Here is a 16,036-nt window from a genome sequence, read left to right as displayed (position 1 = left end):
TCAAAAAAATGAGCAGAGTATAAGACGACTCTGGGACATCCCCAAAACTGCCAACATCAGAATCCCAGGGATGCCAGAAGGAGAAGAGGAAAAGCAAGAAACTGAAAACTTATTTGAAAAAATAATGAAAGAAACCTTCCCTAATTTGGCAAAGGAAATAGACATAGAAATCCAGGAAGCACAGAGAGTCCCAAACAAGTTGGACCCAAAGAGGACCACACCAAAACACATCATAATTAAAATGCCAAAGGTTAAAGATAAATATTCTTAAAAGGAGCAAGAGAAAGGCAGAGAGTTACCTACAAGGGAGTTCCCGTAAGACTATCAGCTGGTGTCTCAAAAGAAACCTTGCAGGCAAGAAGAGGCTGGAAAGAAGTATTCAAAGTTATGAAAGGCAAGGACCTGCATCCAAGACTACTCAATCCAGCAAAGCTATCATTTAGAATTGAAAGACAGATAAAGTGCTTCCCAGACAAGGTAAAGCTAAAGGAGCTCATTATCAGTTATCATATGAAATGTTAAAGGGACTTATCTAAGAAAAGGATCAAAACTATAAGCAGTAAAATGACAATAAACTCACAACTATTAACAACTGAATCTAAAAAACAAAAACTAAGCAAACAACTAGAACAGGAAGAAAAATAATAGACATGGAGATCACATGGAGGGTTATCAGTAAGGCAGGGGAAGAATACGAGAAAAGGTACAGGGATTAGAAGCATAATCAAGAGGTGCAAAATAGACAGGGGGAAGTTAAGAATAGTATAGGAAATGGAGAAGCCGAAGAACTTATATGCACAACCCATGGACACGAACTAAAGGAGAGGGAGTGCTAGAGGGGGCGGAATGCTGGAGGGAAGGGGGTACCAGGTGGAGGGGGACAATGGGGGGAAAATTGAGACAATTGTAATAGCATAATCAACAAAATATACTTTAAAAAGTTATTTGTAGACAAATGAGAAACAAGAACAGAAAAGTTTAAACTACTGAAATCATCTTTCCTAAGAGAGTTACAAAGAAAGTTTGAAAGAAGTGTATTCAGTTTTTAAAAAGAGGAAGAAGAAAGAGGGAAAAAAGCAGAAGCAGCAATATTTATACAGGCCAAAAGTGATGAAATGAGATTAAAAGGGATGCTGAGTAATGACAATCTCTAAAATTTAATAGCCATAAACCTTTACATATAAGCAATATAGCAAATAAAACACATGAAGCAAAAATTCTTAAAGACACTAGGAGAGCTTGATAAAACCAAAACTATTCCTAAAGATTCAATACACCTTTTTCAAAGCTCAAGTAGACATAGAGGATCTGAGTAATAAAAGTCTAATATATATGTAATTGCATATAAGACAAGTTACTCAGTCTTTCTGTTTATTATAAAATGACAATAAATAGTACACCTACCTCATAGGGCTGTGGTGAAGATTAAATGATAGTTCCTATAAAGAGTACTTGCCATATATGAGATCCTCAATAAATCTTAGTTATTTAACTCTACCTTCCACATTCTTCTCTCAGGTTTAAGGGACACTATAAATTTTCCAGATGATATATTATAGAATTGCACACCCGAAACCTATATAATTAATCAGTGTCACCCAATAAAATCAGCAAAAATTTTAAAAACTCTTAAAAAGAATTTACTTTTGTAAATTCTTCCACCTAAAACATTTGTTTCCACCCTTGGCTGGAGTAGCTCAGTGGATTGAGCGTGGGCCTGTGAACCAAAGGATCCCAGCTCCATTCCCAGTCAGGACACATGCCTGGGTTGCAGGCCAGTTCCTAGCAGGGGACACACGAGAGGCAACCATACATTGATGTTTCTCTCCCTCTCTCCTTCCCTTCCTTTCTAAAGATAAATAAATAAAATCTTTTAAAAAATTTCCCCCCAAGATACTACTACCCATGACCCAATAAACTGGAAATATACAATAAAAAGTTAACCACATGTACATTAAGAAGCTTTTAATAAACACTAAAATAAAAACCAAAGTCGCAAATTATCTAGAAACTAACAAAATGGAGAATACTGGATAACAACTTGAGATACAGCAAAAGGAGAATTCTGAGAATATGCCAAGGTTGTGGGTTTGATCCCTAGTCAGGCCCCATATTCTCCTACAGGAATCGACCAATGAATGCGTAAGTAAGTGCAACAACAAATGGATGTGTTTTTTTCCTCTCTCTCTCTCAAGTCAGTAAATAAATTTTTAAAAAATGAGTATTTAAAACAAAAAGGCTACAAGGCCCTGGCTGGTGTGGCTCAATGGATTGAATGCCAGCCTGCATACCAGAGCTGCAGTTTTGATTCCCAGTCAGGGCACACGCCTAGGCTGCAGGCCAGGTTCCCTGCTTGAGGGCATGCAAGAGGCAGCCGATCAATGTGTCTCCTGCACACTGGTGTTTCTCTTCTCTTTCAAAAAATTCACAAGTTTTTTATTTACCTTTACTTTTACCAAGAAGATAATACTGACTGACAGTCAAGGGTGCATGCTGAGCTGTTTTTCTAAAGAGTGGTAGTTCGCAACCTTATTCCTTCTCTAGTAACCAAAGGCAGATAGATGGGAAGCATCTTAAGGTGAGTGAGATTTCCTGTGCCACCTGCTCTGGCATTTAGAGGTTTCTCAAACTGGCCCACATTTACTCTACAGTTAAAAACAACTATTTAAAATTCATCTTAAATCCCTTTAAAACCCTATTAAAGATTTAAAACTGATTTTATATCCATTTTAAGTGTTTAAAATCCTTTTAAGACTTAAAACCCCAACTTTAATAAAAGTTGCTTGATTTCCCTCTGGGCAAACCTCCCTTGCATCATTCCTAGCTACACTGCCTTTATCATATCAAGGACTACTTGCAGTTTTTATTGGTCTCCACATTTTGAAAAAGAGTAAGCAAGGACCAGCAACTCCATGCATCCTTTCCTCTATGAAAACCGTGCATGACCCTGGCCAGTGTGGCTCAGTTACTCAGAGCATGGTCTTGAAAGATCGAGAATTATCTCGTATCTGGACAATGCTCTAACCAACTGAGCTACCTGACCAGGGCAGGGATTTTTTAAGTGTACTCTTTATTCTCTGTAATCTAAGCAGCTCTTCAACCACAATGTTATGCATGTAATTATCCATTTCCTCTATAATAAAGTTAAGGAATTTTAAAAGAAAAACAAATATTGCCCTGGCTGGTGTGGCTCACTGGATTGCATGCTCGCCTGCAAACCAAAGGGTCACCATTTCAATTCCCAGTCAGGGCACACGCCTGGGTTGCAGGCCAGGTAGGGGGCGTGTGAAAGGCAACCAGTAGATCTATCTCTTGAACACTGATAGATCTCTTTCTCCCTTCCCTTCCTCTGTCTCTAAATGTAAATAAATAAAATCTTTAAAAAATATATTGTTAACTCAGGATTCCGTTCCACGAGCATTTATAAGACTTCTGTTCAGGTTAAAATGGAGTTGAAAACTCCAAAAAAACCCTTGTAATTTAGTTGGAGCCACAATACCCACACATGGAAAAAAACACTCATAAAACACACAAAAACCTGGAAGTTAATTTAGTACAAGGGAAGGGTCTACTGTTTCTTACTATTGTACAACTCCCATTAAAGGTGTTTAATTCATTCTACCAACTTAGATGATGAGTTTTAAACTAAGTGTAAGAAACAGGGTACTTTTCTTTTTTAATATTCATTCATTCATGTTCCTTCTCCCTAGCTCTGTCCCTAGCTGGCTCTCTGGCGGAAGGATGCCCAGCAGAAGAAAAAATGCTGAAAGAGAAGACCTACGCTGAACCGACCAGGCAAACTGGGAACTGACTGAGAAAGTGAAAACTGAGATGAGTTAGTGATGACCCCAAGAAGGTGCTTAGCCACTTACCCAGAGATTTATTTAATGACAATGGATCTCAGGTTTCCACAAGCCGTCTCACTGCCAGTGAGAAGACAGTCGTGAACCTTGTGTCCCTTTTTTCACTAGTCAAGAGTCACCCTCACCTACACGCGGAGTACATATTTGGCACTCAGCAAATCTGGATCGCAGGAAAACCTACCTGACTCATACTGGTACCCAACCCCGCAGTTATGAACCCAAAATTATCTCCAAAAACCTTCAGAACTTAATCCAAAGAACTGAGGAAGTAGAGACCAGAGCTCTGGGATCTTTGCAAAGACTGGGTAAAATCAGGAATCGAGGCCACCTACATCAACCCGACTTCGCCAAGAAAGCTCAGGGGACCGAACTGCGGCTAGTCCGCTTCAGCTTCCCAAGGAAGGACGCGACAGGCCGCAGATCCGTAGCCTCCCACCCGGGGGCGCTGAGAGATCTGGGGGTACCCCTCTAAAGTTAGTACCTGCAAAGCTGCGACCCAAAGAGTGGCTCGGGGCTCTCATTACGGTGGCCGGGGCCTGGGGCCGGCCAGCTACGCCTCCCGGCAGAAGGCTCCGCGCTCCGGGGCAGCAGTGCTAGCCCGGGTCGCAGACAGATACCGTCTCACGCCTCAGGAGACTCGTGGTTCACAGGCCCCAAGTATTCGCTCTCAAGACTGAGCGAGTTGACGCACTCACGTCGACTGGAGCTCTTTAAGGCTCAAGCAATCACTCTTGCCTTAAGCCCAGCAGCCGGTCGCTTCCCGGCGCCGCCATCGTTAGTGTTTGTTTTCATCCGCTTGGGTGAAGGAGGGGGAGGAAGAGGGCTACGGGGGAAATACAGTTATGTAATCTCCGCCGCACTTTCGCTACATACAAACATCCTGGTTAATCTCTTTCCTCTTCGAAATTCCTATAAAAGTTATTTTTCTTTCTATAGGTCTTTATGGTCAATATTTCCAAGCGTCTCGGAAAAAAATAAAAGCGTAAAGGACAGGTTCTTTGAAAGAGCGAGGACGTTTGGGCCGCGTGAGGAATATGCAGTTGCGAATCGCAAGTCACCGCGGCTGCGGAAGCCTGAACGCCGCGTGGGCGCCGTGGCGGACTGTGAGCGACTGCTGGCCTTGGAGGAGGGCCGGACCAGGCTGGGTGGGTGGGGACTGGTTCTGGTAACCTGGCAGTCATCGAGAGGTGGGTGACGGACTTTAGCTGGACTTTGAGAGTGGCCGGCGTCATCAGATTTACGGAATGTTCCGTGTTCCGTATTCTTAAGGCGCCTCTTAAAAGCGGCAGCGTCGCCTCTCAACTCTAGTTCTCTTAACGTCTTCTTTCGCACCTTCATTCTAACTTGTTTGCTCTTCTCTGCTTCCTAACCCTCCGCCTCACTATTGTGAGAGGACACAATCCACGTCCATCAGCCTAGGTCGTGGGTGGTTTTTCCCCCTTCTCCCTTGTTAGACAGGTTTGAGCGCGCGCGCCCACAGGCGCACCCAGCCGTCCCGTTCAGGTGGTGCCAGAGGCTTTAGGTAATGAAACCCGCTATGACTAAACCCTGCTCTGGGTAGTTCCGATTTACCTCAGCTGTTTCGTGGCCTGTATAGTTAGGTGCAGGCCTCTTTTACCTTGTGGATAATTATGCCACCTCCTCCATTAATCTTTTGCTCCTCCCAGTTCAAATGCTGGGCATTAAAGGAGTCACTGAAATTCAACTCCCATTATCCTTGAAACCAAAACAAAGACTGCCAGCCATCAGTTAGTGGAGGAAAACCCAGAGTTAAAGTATAGCACCTTTTGCTTGAACAAAATGGAAATTTGAGAAAAGGGGCTATTGTAGCCTTTGAATCACTTTAAAAGTCTTTGGTAGGTTTCTAATTTTTTTCTTTTAACCTTTACAGAAAGAAGATTATAAATGTCAGAGCCATTTAACTGATGGTTAACTGTTGCATTCTGACACTTCTTTAAATACCTTCTTGCACCAACCTCCTCACTGGGAAGATTTCAGGAAAAGTAGCAGAGGGAGAGTCAACATTTACATGTACCATGGCCATACCAATTACGGTGCTTGACTGTGATCTCTTACTGTATGGCCGAGGTCACCGGACATTGGACCGTTTTAAGCTTGATGATGTCACTGATGACTACTTGATGTCTATGTATGGTTTTCCTCGACAGTTCATTTACTACCTGGTGGAGCTCTTGGGAGCCAGTCTTTCTAGACCCACTCAGAGATCCAGGGCTATTAGCCCAGAGACACAGATCCTTGCAGCACTGGGCTTCTATACTTCAGGTTCCTTCCAGACCCGGATGGGAGATGCTATTGGAATCAGTCAGGCATCAATGAGTCGATGTGTTGCCAATGTCACTGAAGCACTTGTGGAAAGAGCCTCACAGTTCATTCGCTTTCCAGCTGATGAGGCATCCATTCAGGCTCTGAAGGATGAGTTCTATGGGTTGGCTGGGATGCCAGGGGTAATAGGAGTGGTTGACTGTATCCATGTGGCAATCAAGGCACCAAATGCCGAAGACCTCTCCTATGTGAACCGTAAAGGTCTACATTCTTTAAACTGCCTGATGGTGTGCGACATCAGAGGGGCATTAATGGCTGTGGAGACAAACTGGCCAGGCAGCCTACAGGACTATGCGGTGCTGCAGCAGTCTTCCCTTAGTAGTCAGTTTGAAGCTGGGATGCACAAAGACAGCTGGCTGCTTGGTAAGTTTGCAGGTGGAAATGCTTCATTTTGTAGCCATGGAATTATGTAGCAGAGTAAATGAAATATGGAAGTCTGTAGACTTAAGTCTCAGTCCCAGCCTTTTTTTTGAGACCTCAAGGTGAAAACTCTTTGAGCCTTAATTTTTTAAAATTATTTAAAAAACACCTTTTTATTTATTTATTTTTATATTTTATTTATTTATCTTTAGAGGGGAAGGGAAGGAGAGAGGAAGAGAAACATCAATTTATGGTTGCTTCTTGTGCATCCCTTGCTGGGAATTGGCCCTTGTGGGGAACTAGCCTGCAACCCAGGCATGTGCCCTGACTGGGAATCAAACCGCGATCGTCTGGTTCGCAGGCCTGCGCTCAATCCACTGAGCTACACCAGCCAGGGCGAGCCTTAATTTTTAAAAGTCACCATTTTAAAGGACACATATTAAAGTTTTAAGAGCGTATTATTTACCCAGATCTTCCACCTCTGAGAGATTACATGGAAGTGCATGTTCATAGATAGGAATGTCACTGGTGTATAATAAAATTACATAATAAGAATTTGCATTGCAGTAATGCTTTGTAGTTGCAAACAACAACAAGCCTGCAAAAACAGTCCCTTAAATGCAGCCAAAATACTTATCAGTACCGATCTTGTGAAATAGTCATACAATCGAGACTAAGTTTTTTATCATCTATACAATGGTGAAAATAATGTCAACAGCAGTAATGCCTATTGTTAGGGTTAAGCAAGTTCATGATAAAGTATTGTACAAATATATTAATTTTACCATTGGTGATTGTCAGTATATTTATGTGAAAATGATAGTAGATAGTGCGCTTACACAGGTGTTATAAGAACTTCATAGATCTGTCCCACTGCCATGTGAAAGCCGGCGTAGTTACATGAGTAGGACCAGACCCATTCAGTATTGGACAATACAAACTGAAGGGGCTGTATAGCTGTGAGGGATAGTGCTGACAGTGATAAAACCCTTGGGGCTGGTAGCTTTGGTTGGTGGGTTGGGTTTTTTTTCTTTTTTGACTGATGTGAGCAACAAAATAAGGGTTATCTTATATACAACATAAGTGAGAGACGAAAAGATACATTTGGGATTTGGAGACATCTCTTTAGAAACCAATGCTCATTTCCATATCCGCACTGTGCATGTTCATAACACAGTGTTTAATATATAATAGACAACACTTATTTCTCTCTAATGTATTTCATTTTTCTTTAATGAATTTACTGGTTCATAAAAGAGAAACCTCTCCTGTTCCAAGTGGAAAGAGATTGCTGTCACACTGAGTGGTTTAGAGCTGCCAGGGTGCCGTGAGTCACATCTTGGAACTTGGTGATGTTTCTTGAGCTGCTGTGTCTGCATACTGTTTGCAGTGAGTGTACCACCTTCTCCTTTACTGGACTTTTATCTTAATCCCATTGTGTGCCTACTTTGAACTTTCAAATATCATACAAGTCACACCAAAAAGTGAAGGAAAGTCTGTTTTGCAAGTGTTCCATCTTGCAAAAAGATGGAACAACTGTGGGAGTAGTTTGATTCCAAGCTCATTTCATAGGGAATTACTTTGGTACCTTAACTATAAAGCCAGCTAAAATTTACTGAGCATTTAGAATTTGTCAGGCAGGGTTGTAAGCACTTTGCATTGGATTATCTCACTTAATCCTTGTAAAAACTCATAAGGAATTAAATACTGATAATAGTAACATTTTTTTACAGATGAGAAAATTAAGGCACAGATTGTTTAAGTCACTGTGTTTAAGTTTTAAAACTAGATTATATGACTCCCCAAACCCCACCTTAGTACCCAATTCTCAGACTTCCCAGCCACCAGAACTGTGAAATAAATGTCTGTTGTTTAAAACAAACAACATCAAAAACTAGATTATATGAGGAATTACTCTATTCGGCAATTATTCCTTTACTCTATTACTCTGTTACTCCTGTTTTTAAGGACTTCAAGGTCATGTACAAATTACTGATTTTCTTTCTCTTCATATCTTGGGACCCCAGACTGAATTGGAATTATGGCTTGAAAGTAGGTTTAAAAAATTTTTTTAAAGATTGTTTTATTTATTTTTAGAGAGAAAAAAGGAGGGAGAAAGACAGTGAGAGAGGCATCAAAATGTGTTGAGGACCTGGCCTGCAACCCAGGCATGTGCCTTAGGTTGGGAATAGAACCTGTGATCCTTCAGTTCTCAGGCAAGCGCTCAATCCACTGAGCTACACCAGCCAGGGCTTAAAGTAGTTGTTCGATTTGTTCACAGGAAAGTTGAAAATAAGTAAAAACTCTGACAAATTTTTACATATTTTTTTATTCATGTCTTCATAGAAAGGGTAGAAGTGTGAGAGATGGATATTCCAACAATATTTAACAAATGTTTATGAAGGCTGGTTTTAGTACCAGGCCACATGCTAGGCACTAAGGATGGGGAAAGTAGACCCATGTAGAAATTGATTCCTTTAGTACTATCAGTTCTGGGGGAACTGATACATACACTCCTTGGAAAGCCAGCTCTAATAGGAAAACTAGTTTGAAGACCCCTGAACTACTATAATGTTTCCCAAATTTTCTCAAGTCATCAGGTGATTTATTAAAAATGTGTATCACTGGGCCCCACCTTAAACTTTGAGAATGAGAATATACAAGGAAAGAATCTAGACATCCAATTTTAATAGGTATCCTGATAGATTCGTGCTTAATGGATTTGTACACACAGATACCTTTGGAGATCACTGGTGTCAGAACATGTGTACACAGTGAGGTGGTGTGGGGGTAGATAGGCAGGATTATGAGCAATGTCAAGATGCTTTAAAAAAGATGGCTGGCTGATTGTATCTTAACACCATCAGATTTATGAAAGAGATCTAGACTTGCCAAATCTAAAATTAGCTCTGATTCTCCTTTGTTTTTTTTAAAACAGATTTTCACCATAGGTATCATTCCTTCATGTCCTTATTCCCTTCTGTCTCTTCAGAGTGCATTACCTAATTCCCCTTTTCTAAATGTATGTAATGTATGTGTTCCTGCAAACAAATCAGCCCCAGTTCTTATTTCTTCAGCTTTTGGCCTAGTGCTATTAAGCAGCTTTGGTGAGACCTGCCATGATGTCTTGTGATGACTGACTGATCATGTAGACAGTTGTAATCTGTTCACTTGTGATCCTAATCCCCTCCTGAACGTTTGACTTTCCTTCCAGTGGTACTTGGATTATAACCAGTTAATGCCCATTGAGCATTTTATAAAAAGTCTACAGTAACTAGTTTGTCCTGTATGTCTCACCATTTAATCCTCATACCATTTTTTAAAAACATATTTTATTGATTATGCTATTACAGTTGTCCCATTTTTTTCTCCTCTTTATTTCCCTCCACCCTGTATCCTCTTCCCACCATCACTACCCCACCTTAGTTCATGTCCATGGCTCATACTGTTTCTCACAGAAACATTTAACAAATATCATTTAGCATCTCTGTGCTTTGGCATTCATCTTAAATGTTTATCTTATTCTCTTCTATTGCATTCCACTACTGGTTGAGTGACACTGAGTCTGACATTAGCATTAGTGACTGGCTTCTCCTTTGCCTAACGTAGCGAATGATGGTTGACACATATTTTGATCTTCTCATTTGTAAAATGAGTTTAGTATTATCTAATCTGGCAGAGCTGCGATTAGATAACAAAAGATAGTATTTCCAGGAGCATTGGAGATCTTGCTTCCCTGCATGTCATCGGTTTGGCTCAAATAAACTGATAACAATTTTTAAAAACAGGAGACAATATTTTAGAATTGCCTAGGAGAGTGCTTTCTACATAATAGCTACTCAGTGAGTCACAGATATTATTTTCATTATTATTTACATCAGTTTCTTTTTTAAAAAAATATTTATTTCTTTTTAGAGAGATTGGAAGGGAGGGAGAATGAGGAAACATTGGTGCGCAAGAGACACATCGATTGGTTGACCTGGCCTGCAACCCAGGTGTGTGCCCTAACTAGGAACCAAACCAGCGACCTTTCTGTTCGCAGGCCAGTGCTCAATGCACTGAGCCACACCAGCAGGACAACATCAGTTTCTTAAAATCAGTATTTGGTTGTGGGGGGGCTCCGCCTGCAGGGCCCCCCTCCCCACCCCACCCCCTCCAGCCAAGACACGATCTGCCTGGGAAGGAAAGGTAGTGACTCTCTCAAAGTAGGACCAGGAGTCTTTTCCTCAATGGACTTTTAATGGGTTTATTTGCATAGGAATACAGGGTGTATATGTAAAGCTCATCAGTCATTGTCAGGCAGTAATGTCAAACAATAGATAACACTCAAAGAACTCTGAGGGCTTATTCTAAGTCAGGGTCAGATAGTTAAAGGGCCATAAAACTTTGGGTAACAAACTCATTTCATGCTTGGACCCTTTATCATTTAAATTGAGAGTATTAGCAAAGTAGGTTTCATAAGATTTTATGCATTCTTTTTTAGGCCTGATCATCCCAGGGAACCTTCTCTTTCCAGCACAGGGCCTCACCTACCTCCAGCATAGTTTCAGGCTCAAGGCATTGTTTCAGGCTTAAGTCAGGCAAGGGGAAGTAAGGCAGCCAAGAGATTAGGAGACTTGTTGCAGACAGAGTGAGGACTCAGGCTATGTCAAAGCCAAAGGGTGAGGGTTCATAACCCCCTTTTTCTATAGCCCCCCAAGTCCTTCCCTGAGGACCCCTTTGCAACCTGCCTGTCTTAGTTCATCCTTCCATTGAGGAATCTTACCTGTCATTGGCTAACCAGTCATCCACTGGGGGCCAAGCAGGGTGAGATGAAAGGGGGCAAAGGTGGTGCCCCTACAAGGAAGATAAGCTTTGTCTCCTAAGTGGTTTTGTTACCGAACAAAGGGTCCGAGGGGGGGCAATACTTGGCCCACTGAGGGATGCCAAAACCTGCTGCAGAAAATAGGGACCCCTCCCAAGGCCGATACACTAAAATCTTAAGGTCCTTCTGTCCGCCGCCAATTGGAAACACATCTCTCAATGCCAGAGATTTGCGAAAAGGAAACAAAATGTTTATTTAATGCTATTCAGGCCTAATGCCTTCCTTGAAATATTAAAGTCTTTAAGGGTATACACCTACACACACACACACAGCGCTCCCTTCTCCCACTGTCCCAACTCCGGGTACCGTAAATCAGGAAAAGAGCACACGTCCGTTTTCAGGCCGCTGGCACGTGAGCTGCGTCGTCTGCCTGTCCAGGCAGGATCTCCAATTAATCCAAAGTCATGCGGCACCTTCCACTGGCAAGAGTTCTTTGTACCAAGTTCTAGTCAAAGTCTCTCCTGCTTTCCAGGCTACTCAGCCAAAGGGAGCACGCCAAAGCCGTGTGGGCCTCTTCTACCAAAGCCGCGTCTTTCTTCTTCACCTGGCCGCAGGGATCTCCATTCTGGCAAAGTTGCGTGGTTTTCTCTTCCACCTGGCCAAGAGGGGGTCTGCACTCTGCTGAAACTGCATGGCTCTCCCTCCTAATGGCTACAGGGGTCTACATCTTTCTAAATAGCGTGGCTCTCCCCCTCATCTGGCCAAGAGGGGGTCCTCACTCTGCTAAAGCCACATGGCTCTCTCGCAGGCACTCTCTCCGAGAAGCAGCCCCAGTTCCAGCCTGGTTAGCCCCCACTCTGCTAAAGCCACATGGCTCTCAAGCAGGCCCTCTCTCAGAGAAGCAGCTCTCAATTCTAGCCTGGTTTTTTCCACCACTCACTTCTCCCTGGCCCAAAACTTGGCCACAGCTATTTAACATATCTATGAAACCAGTTAAAGGTTATAGATATGTTAAATGCCATTCCAGAGGTTAGCTACAAAACTGTTGCTATGCAAAACAGCTCTCAATGGCCCTGCTCCATTCATCCCTTCCCCCAACTGACACCTTGGTGGGGGGGGGTGAGGACATCCTAATATTTCCTCCAATATTTCTGTACACTTTGAGTTCTGGACACTATTCCAAATCTTTTCTGGGCACCCCCCTTGGCTGCACCCTGTATCAGTTTATGGTCCCAAAGTCTTTCTACTCAGCCTTAACCGGGCAGAATTACAGCTTCTGAAACCAGGCAAGGCAGTTCCCAACATTTAGTAAAGGTGAGTTTAATTTAAATAGGTTGTACTTAGGACAAATAGAAAAAAAGCCAGCCAAATACAAAATCTGAAAATCTTGTGAGACTTCTTAGATGTTTAACACAATGTATGTCAATTGTATCTTAATTTAAAAAAATTTAATTACAAAAAATTTTGTTTTTCATTTCATTTTATTTATTTATTTTTATATAGAGGTAAAAGAGGGAGAGAAATACCAATGTGTGGTTGCCTTTCACATGCTTACCTACTTGGGAACCTGCCTGCAACCCAGACATGTGCCCCAGCCAGGAATCAAACCAGTGACCTCTTGGCTTACAGGTCAGCATTCAGTCCACTGAGCCACAACAGCCAGGGCTACAACAAATATTTTTTAAAATAAAGTTAATTACCCTGACTCCTGTGGCCCAGTTGTCTGGGCGTCGTTCCGGAAAGTGAAAGGTTGCTGGTTCTATTCTCGGTCAGGGTCAGGGCAAAGGCCTGGGTTGCGGGCCTAGTCCCCCATTGGGGCATTTAAGAGGCAGCCAAATGATGTTTCTCTATCTTTCCCTCTCTCTAAAAATAAATAAAATCTTAAAAAAAATAAAGAATAAAGTTAATCCATTTCATAAAAATGTAAGCTCCAAAAATAAAGGAGTACTATGTGTTTTGGAACAGTGCCTAGCACACCCCATAACTATTTACTGAAATTGGTGGTGGGTCGGGAACAGCAGTTGTGCAAGTTGGTGCGCCAGGGCCTGTGTGCCTCTTTGTCTGAGACATTTCATCTGCCGGACTAGTGAGTCAGGACAATGAAACATTATAGAAACATTGTGTCAGGACATTGTATCCCAGTTTTTGTTTTATTTTTAGCACTTCCCAAGATCATTTGATAGGTCACTAAGGGAAATGCCTTGTGTATATTATTTTAATTGATCTCTGATTTTATTTCCTTATCATTAGTAATATTTGCATCATTATGCTTTCCTTGTTCATATAAAGTTCTGAACAACACCTGTTACAAAGGTGTTGTTCTAGTGAATGTCCTATCTAGGAAGGCAGGACACCTGAGTTCTGGCCTCTACCACGGATGCTGGGACTTTTATTTTATTTTTCTTAGCCCCAAGAGATGAATTATTATGAAATACTCTGCATTCCCCATTCAGACCTGACATTTTAGTAGTAAAATTAGAAATTTTCTTCACAAGTGTTTTGAGATCTCATGGCAGAATCCTTTGTTTCCCCTCTTAAGAGGAAAAAGAATCCCCTCGGATTAAGGGAGAAAAGCTTTAGCTCTTGAACAATTTTGAAGATTGGTCTGCTGCGGGATAGTTTTTACTAACCTTTTATTATCAGGAAACCCAGGAATTTTATTTCCTTCAGTGCCTTAACTTCTTTCCTACATTTTTTCAGACTTGGCTTTCTTTAGCTATCAGCTTTTTCCTCTCTTGGTTTTAACCCAGGACATCCCCAGCCAATACTCATGTCTGTCTGCCTCCTGTGACTCTTGCAAGACTTTTCTTTACCAAAGCATTTCCCTCTCGGTTTTTCTGGTGCGCTCCGGCTCCAGAGGCTGTTGCATTTTCTTGTGCATTCTCTGTGTTCCTGGATTTTCCTTTTTGTTTGGATTCCAATTGCAATCATTTATGATTTCTTTGGGACTTTCCCACAGGTGACAGTTCCTTCTCTCTCCATACCTGGCTCATGACCCCTCTTCACATTCATGAAACTCCAGCTGAATATCGCTATAACATGGCCCATTCTGCAACTCACAGTGTGATCGAGAAGACTTTTCGGACACTCTGTTCCCGGTTCCGCTGCCTGGATGGGTCCAAGGGGGCGCTGCAGTACTCACCAGAGAAGTCCAGCCACATCATCTCAGCTTGTTGTGTCCTCCACAACATCTCCCTGGAGCATGGGATGGATGTTTGGTCCTCTCCAACGGCAGGACCCGTGGAACAGCCCCCCGAGGAAGGGTATGAACACATGGAGTCCCTGGACCTGGAGGCTGACCGGATCCGCCAGGAGCTGGTGCTCACTCACTTTAGCTAATGTGAAAGGTGGGGAGGAGGAGGAAAACTTACTAGAAGGACCTGTGACAGACTTCCTCCCTCACTAACCCCTACACAGTTCCATCGTTTCGCATAACTGAGTGTGGACACTCATTAAATTGACATTTAATCTGTGTGGGTTTTTTTAGAAGAGTGGGGGCTGTGCCAGAATATCTTGATTCATTTTCAATTTTATAACTCCTCCAAAAGCAGGACAACAGTTCCCTACTGTGCACTGAACTCCAGGTTGATCATCAGTCATTTGAAAAGTCATTGTCTGCAGACATTTCTGATTGTGTCTACAACATCAAGCGAGGAGGAAGTGGCATCTAGCCAGAACACTTTATTTTTGTTTCAACTATCTGGAAATTTCAAATGAAAACAATATTTACTTGTCTTGAATTATTCAGATGGTATTTTAGCTTTTCTCCTTTGCTGCCAATATAGGCATAATCTGAGGCAAGTGTAAAAAGTAACTTTATATTGGAGAATGGTCCTCTGATATTGGCAAATGGCTACTAAGCTGAGTTTGTAGCTTTGCGTTTTTAAGATGTTAGGTAGCCCGCCCTGGCTGGCGTAGCTCAGCGGATTGAGCACGGGCCTGCGAACCAGACGATCGCGGTTCAATTCCCAGTCAGGGCACATGCCTGGGTTGCAGGCTGGTTCCTTGCAGGCTGACTACCAGCAGGGGATGCACAAAAGGCAACCATACATTAATGTTTCTCTCCCTCTCTCCTTCCCCTCTAAAGATAAATAAATTCTTCAAAAAACAAAAAACAAAAAAACCCTGGCTGGCGTAGCTCAGTGGATTGAGCGCGGGCCTGCGAACCAGACGATCGCGGTTCGATTCCCAGCCAGGGCAGATGCCTGGGTTGCAGACCGGTTCCTTGCAGGCTAACTACCAGCAGGGGACGCACAAAAGGCAACCATACATTGATGTTTCTCTCCCTCTCTCCTTCCCCTCTAAAGATATATAAATAAATAAAATCTTTAAAAAAAAAAAAAAGATGTTAGGTAGCCCTGACTTGTGTAGCTCAGTAGATTGAGCGCGGGCCTGTGAATCAAACAACCGTGGTTCAGTTCTGTGGTTTGATTCCTGGTCAGGGCACATGCCTGGGTTGCAGGCCAGTTTCTATCAGGGGATACACAAGAGGCAGCCATACATTGATGTTTCTCTCCCTCTCTCCTTCCCTTCCCCTTCTAGAGATAAATAAATAAAATCTAAAAAAATTTTTAAAATACCAGGGGGGAAAAAGATGCTAGGTACAGTGAAACCTGAAACCTTTATCTTTAGTCTTTCTGCCTTAATTGGACTGTGACTTGGACCT

The 16,036-nt window shown here is 42.3% G+C and overlaps 2 protein-coding genes across 9 annotated transcripts in view; one reads left to right on the top strand and one right to left on the bottom strand.

Annotated features, from left to right (window-relative positions):
• The window catches only part of ATG13 (autophagy related 13), a 40,185-nt gene extending 35,510 nt beyond the window's left edge, over nucleotides 1-4,675 (bottom strand). For 4 of the 8 annotated variants that reach the window (XR_005063918.1, XM_037027970.1, XM_037027973.1 and 1 more), the window contains exon 1: nucleotides 4,345-4,675. The gene's annotated coding sequence lies outside the window, so the exon portion shown is untranslated. Of the gene's footprint in view, nucleotides 1-3,872; nucleotides 3,989-4,344 lie in introns of all 8 variants that reach the window. The other 4 variants (XM_037027971.1, XM_037027972.1, XM_037027974.1 and 1 more) reach the window with 4 other exon arrangements.
• Nucleotides 4,676-4,922: 247 nt separating this feature from the next.
• HARBI1 (harbinger transposase derived 1) lies at nucleotides 4,923-15,316 on the top strand. Its single transcript, XM_037027988.1, has 3 exons — nucleotides 4,923-5,050; nucleotides 5,755-6,569; nucleotides 14,330-15,316. The coding sequence occupies exons 2-3, from the start codon at nucleotides 5,900-5,902 to the stop codon at nucleotides 14,707-14,709; spliced, it is 1,050 nt and encodes a 349-aa protein (XP_036883883.1). The 5' UTR covers nucleotides 4,923-5,050; nucleotides 5,755-5,899; the 3' UTR covers nucleotides 14,710-15,316.
• The last annotated feature ends 720 nt before the right edge of the window (nucleotides 15,317-16,036 follow it).

The sequence above is a fragment of the Sturnira hondurensis genome, unplaced genomic scaffold (genome assembly GCF_014824575.4).
Source record: "Sturnira hondurensis isolate 20B ecotype Veracruz unplaced genomic scaffold, ASM1482457v3 Scaffold0019433, whole genome shotgun sequence".
In the NCBI taxonomy this organism is placed as follows: Eukaryota; Metazoa; Chordata; class Mammalia; order Chiroptera; family Phyllostomidae; genus Sturnira; species Sturnira hondurensis.
The sequence above is the reverse complement of the archived record's forward strand: the minus strand, read 5'-3'. Positions and strand labels throughout refer to the sequence as shown.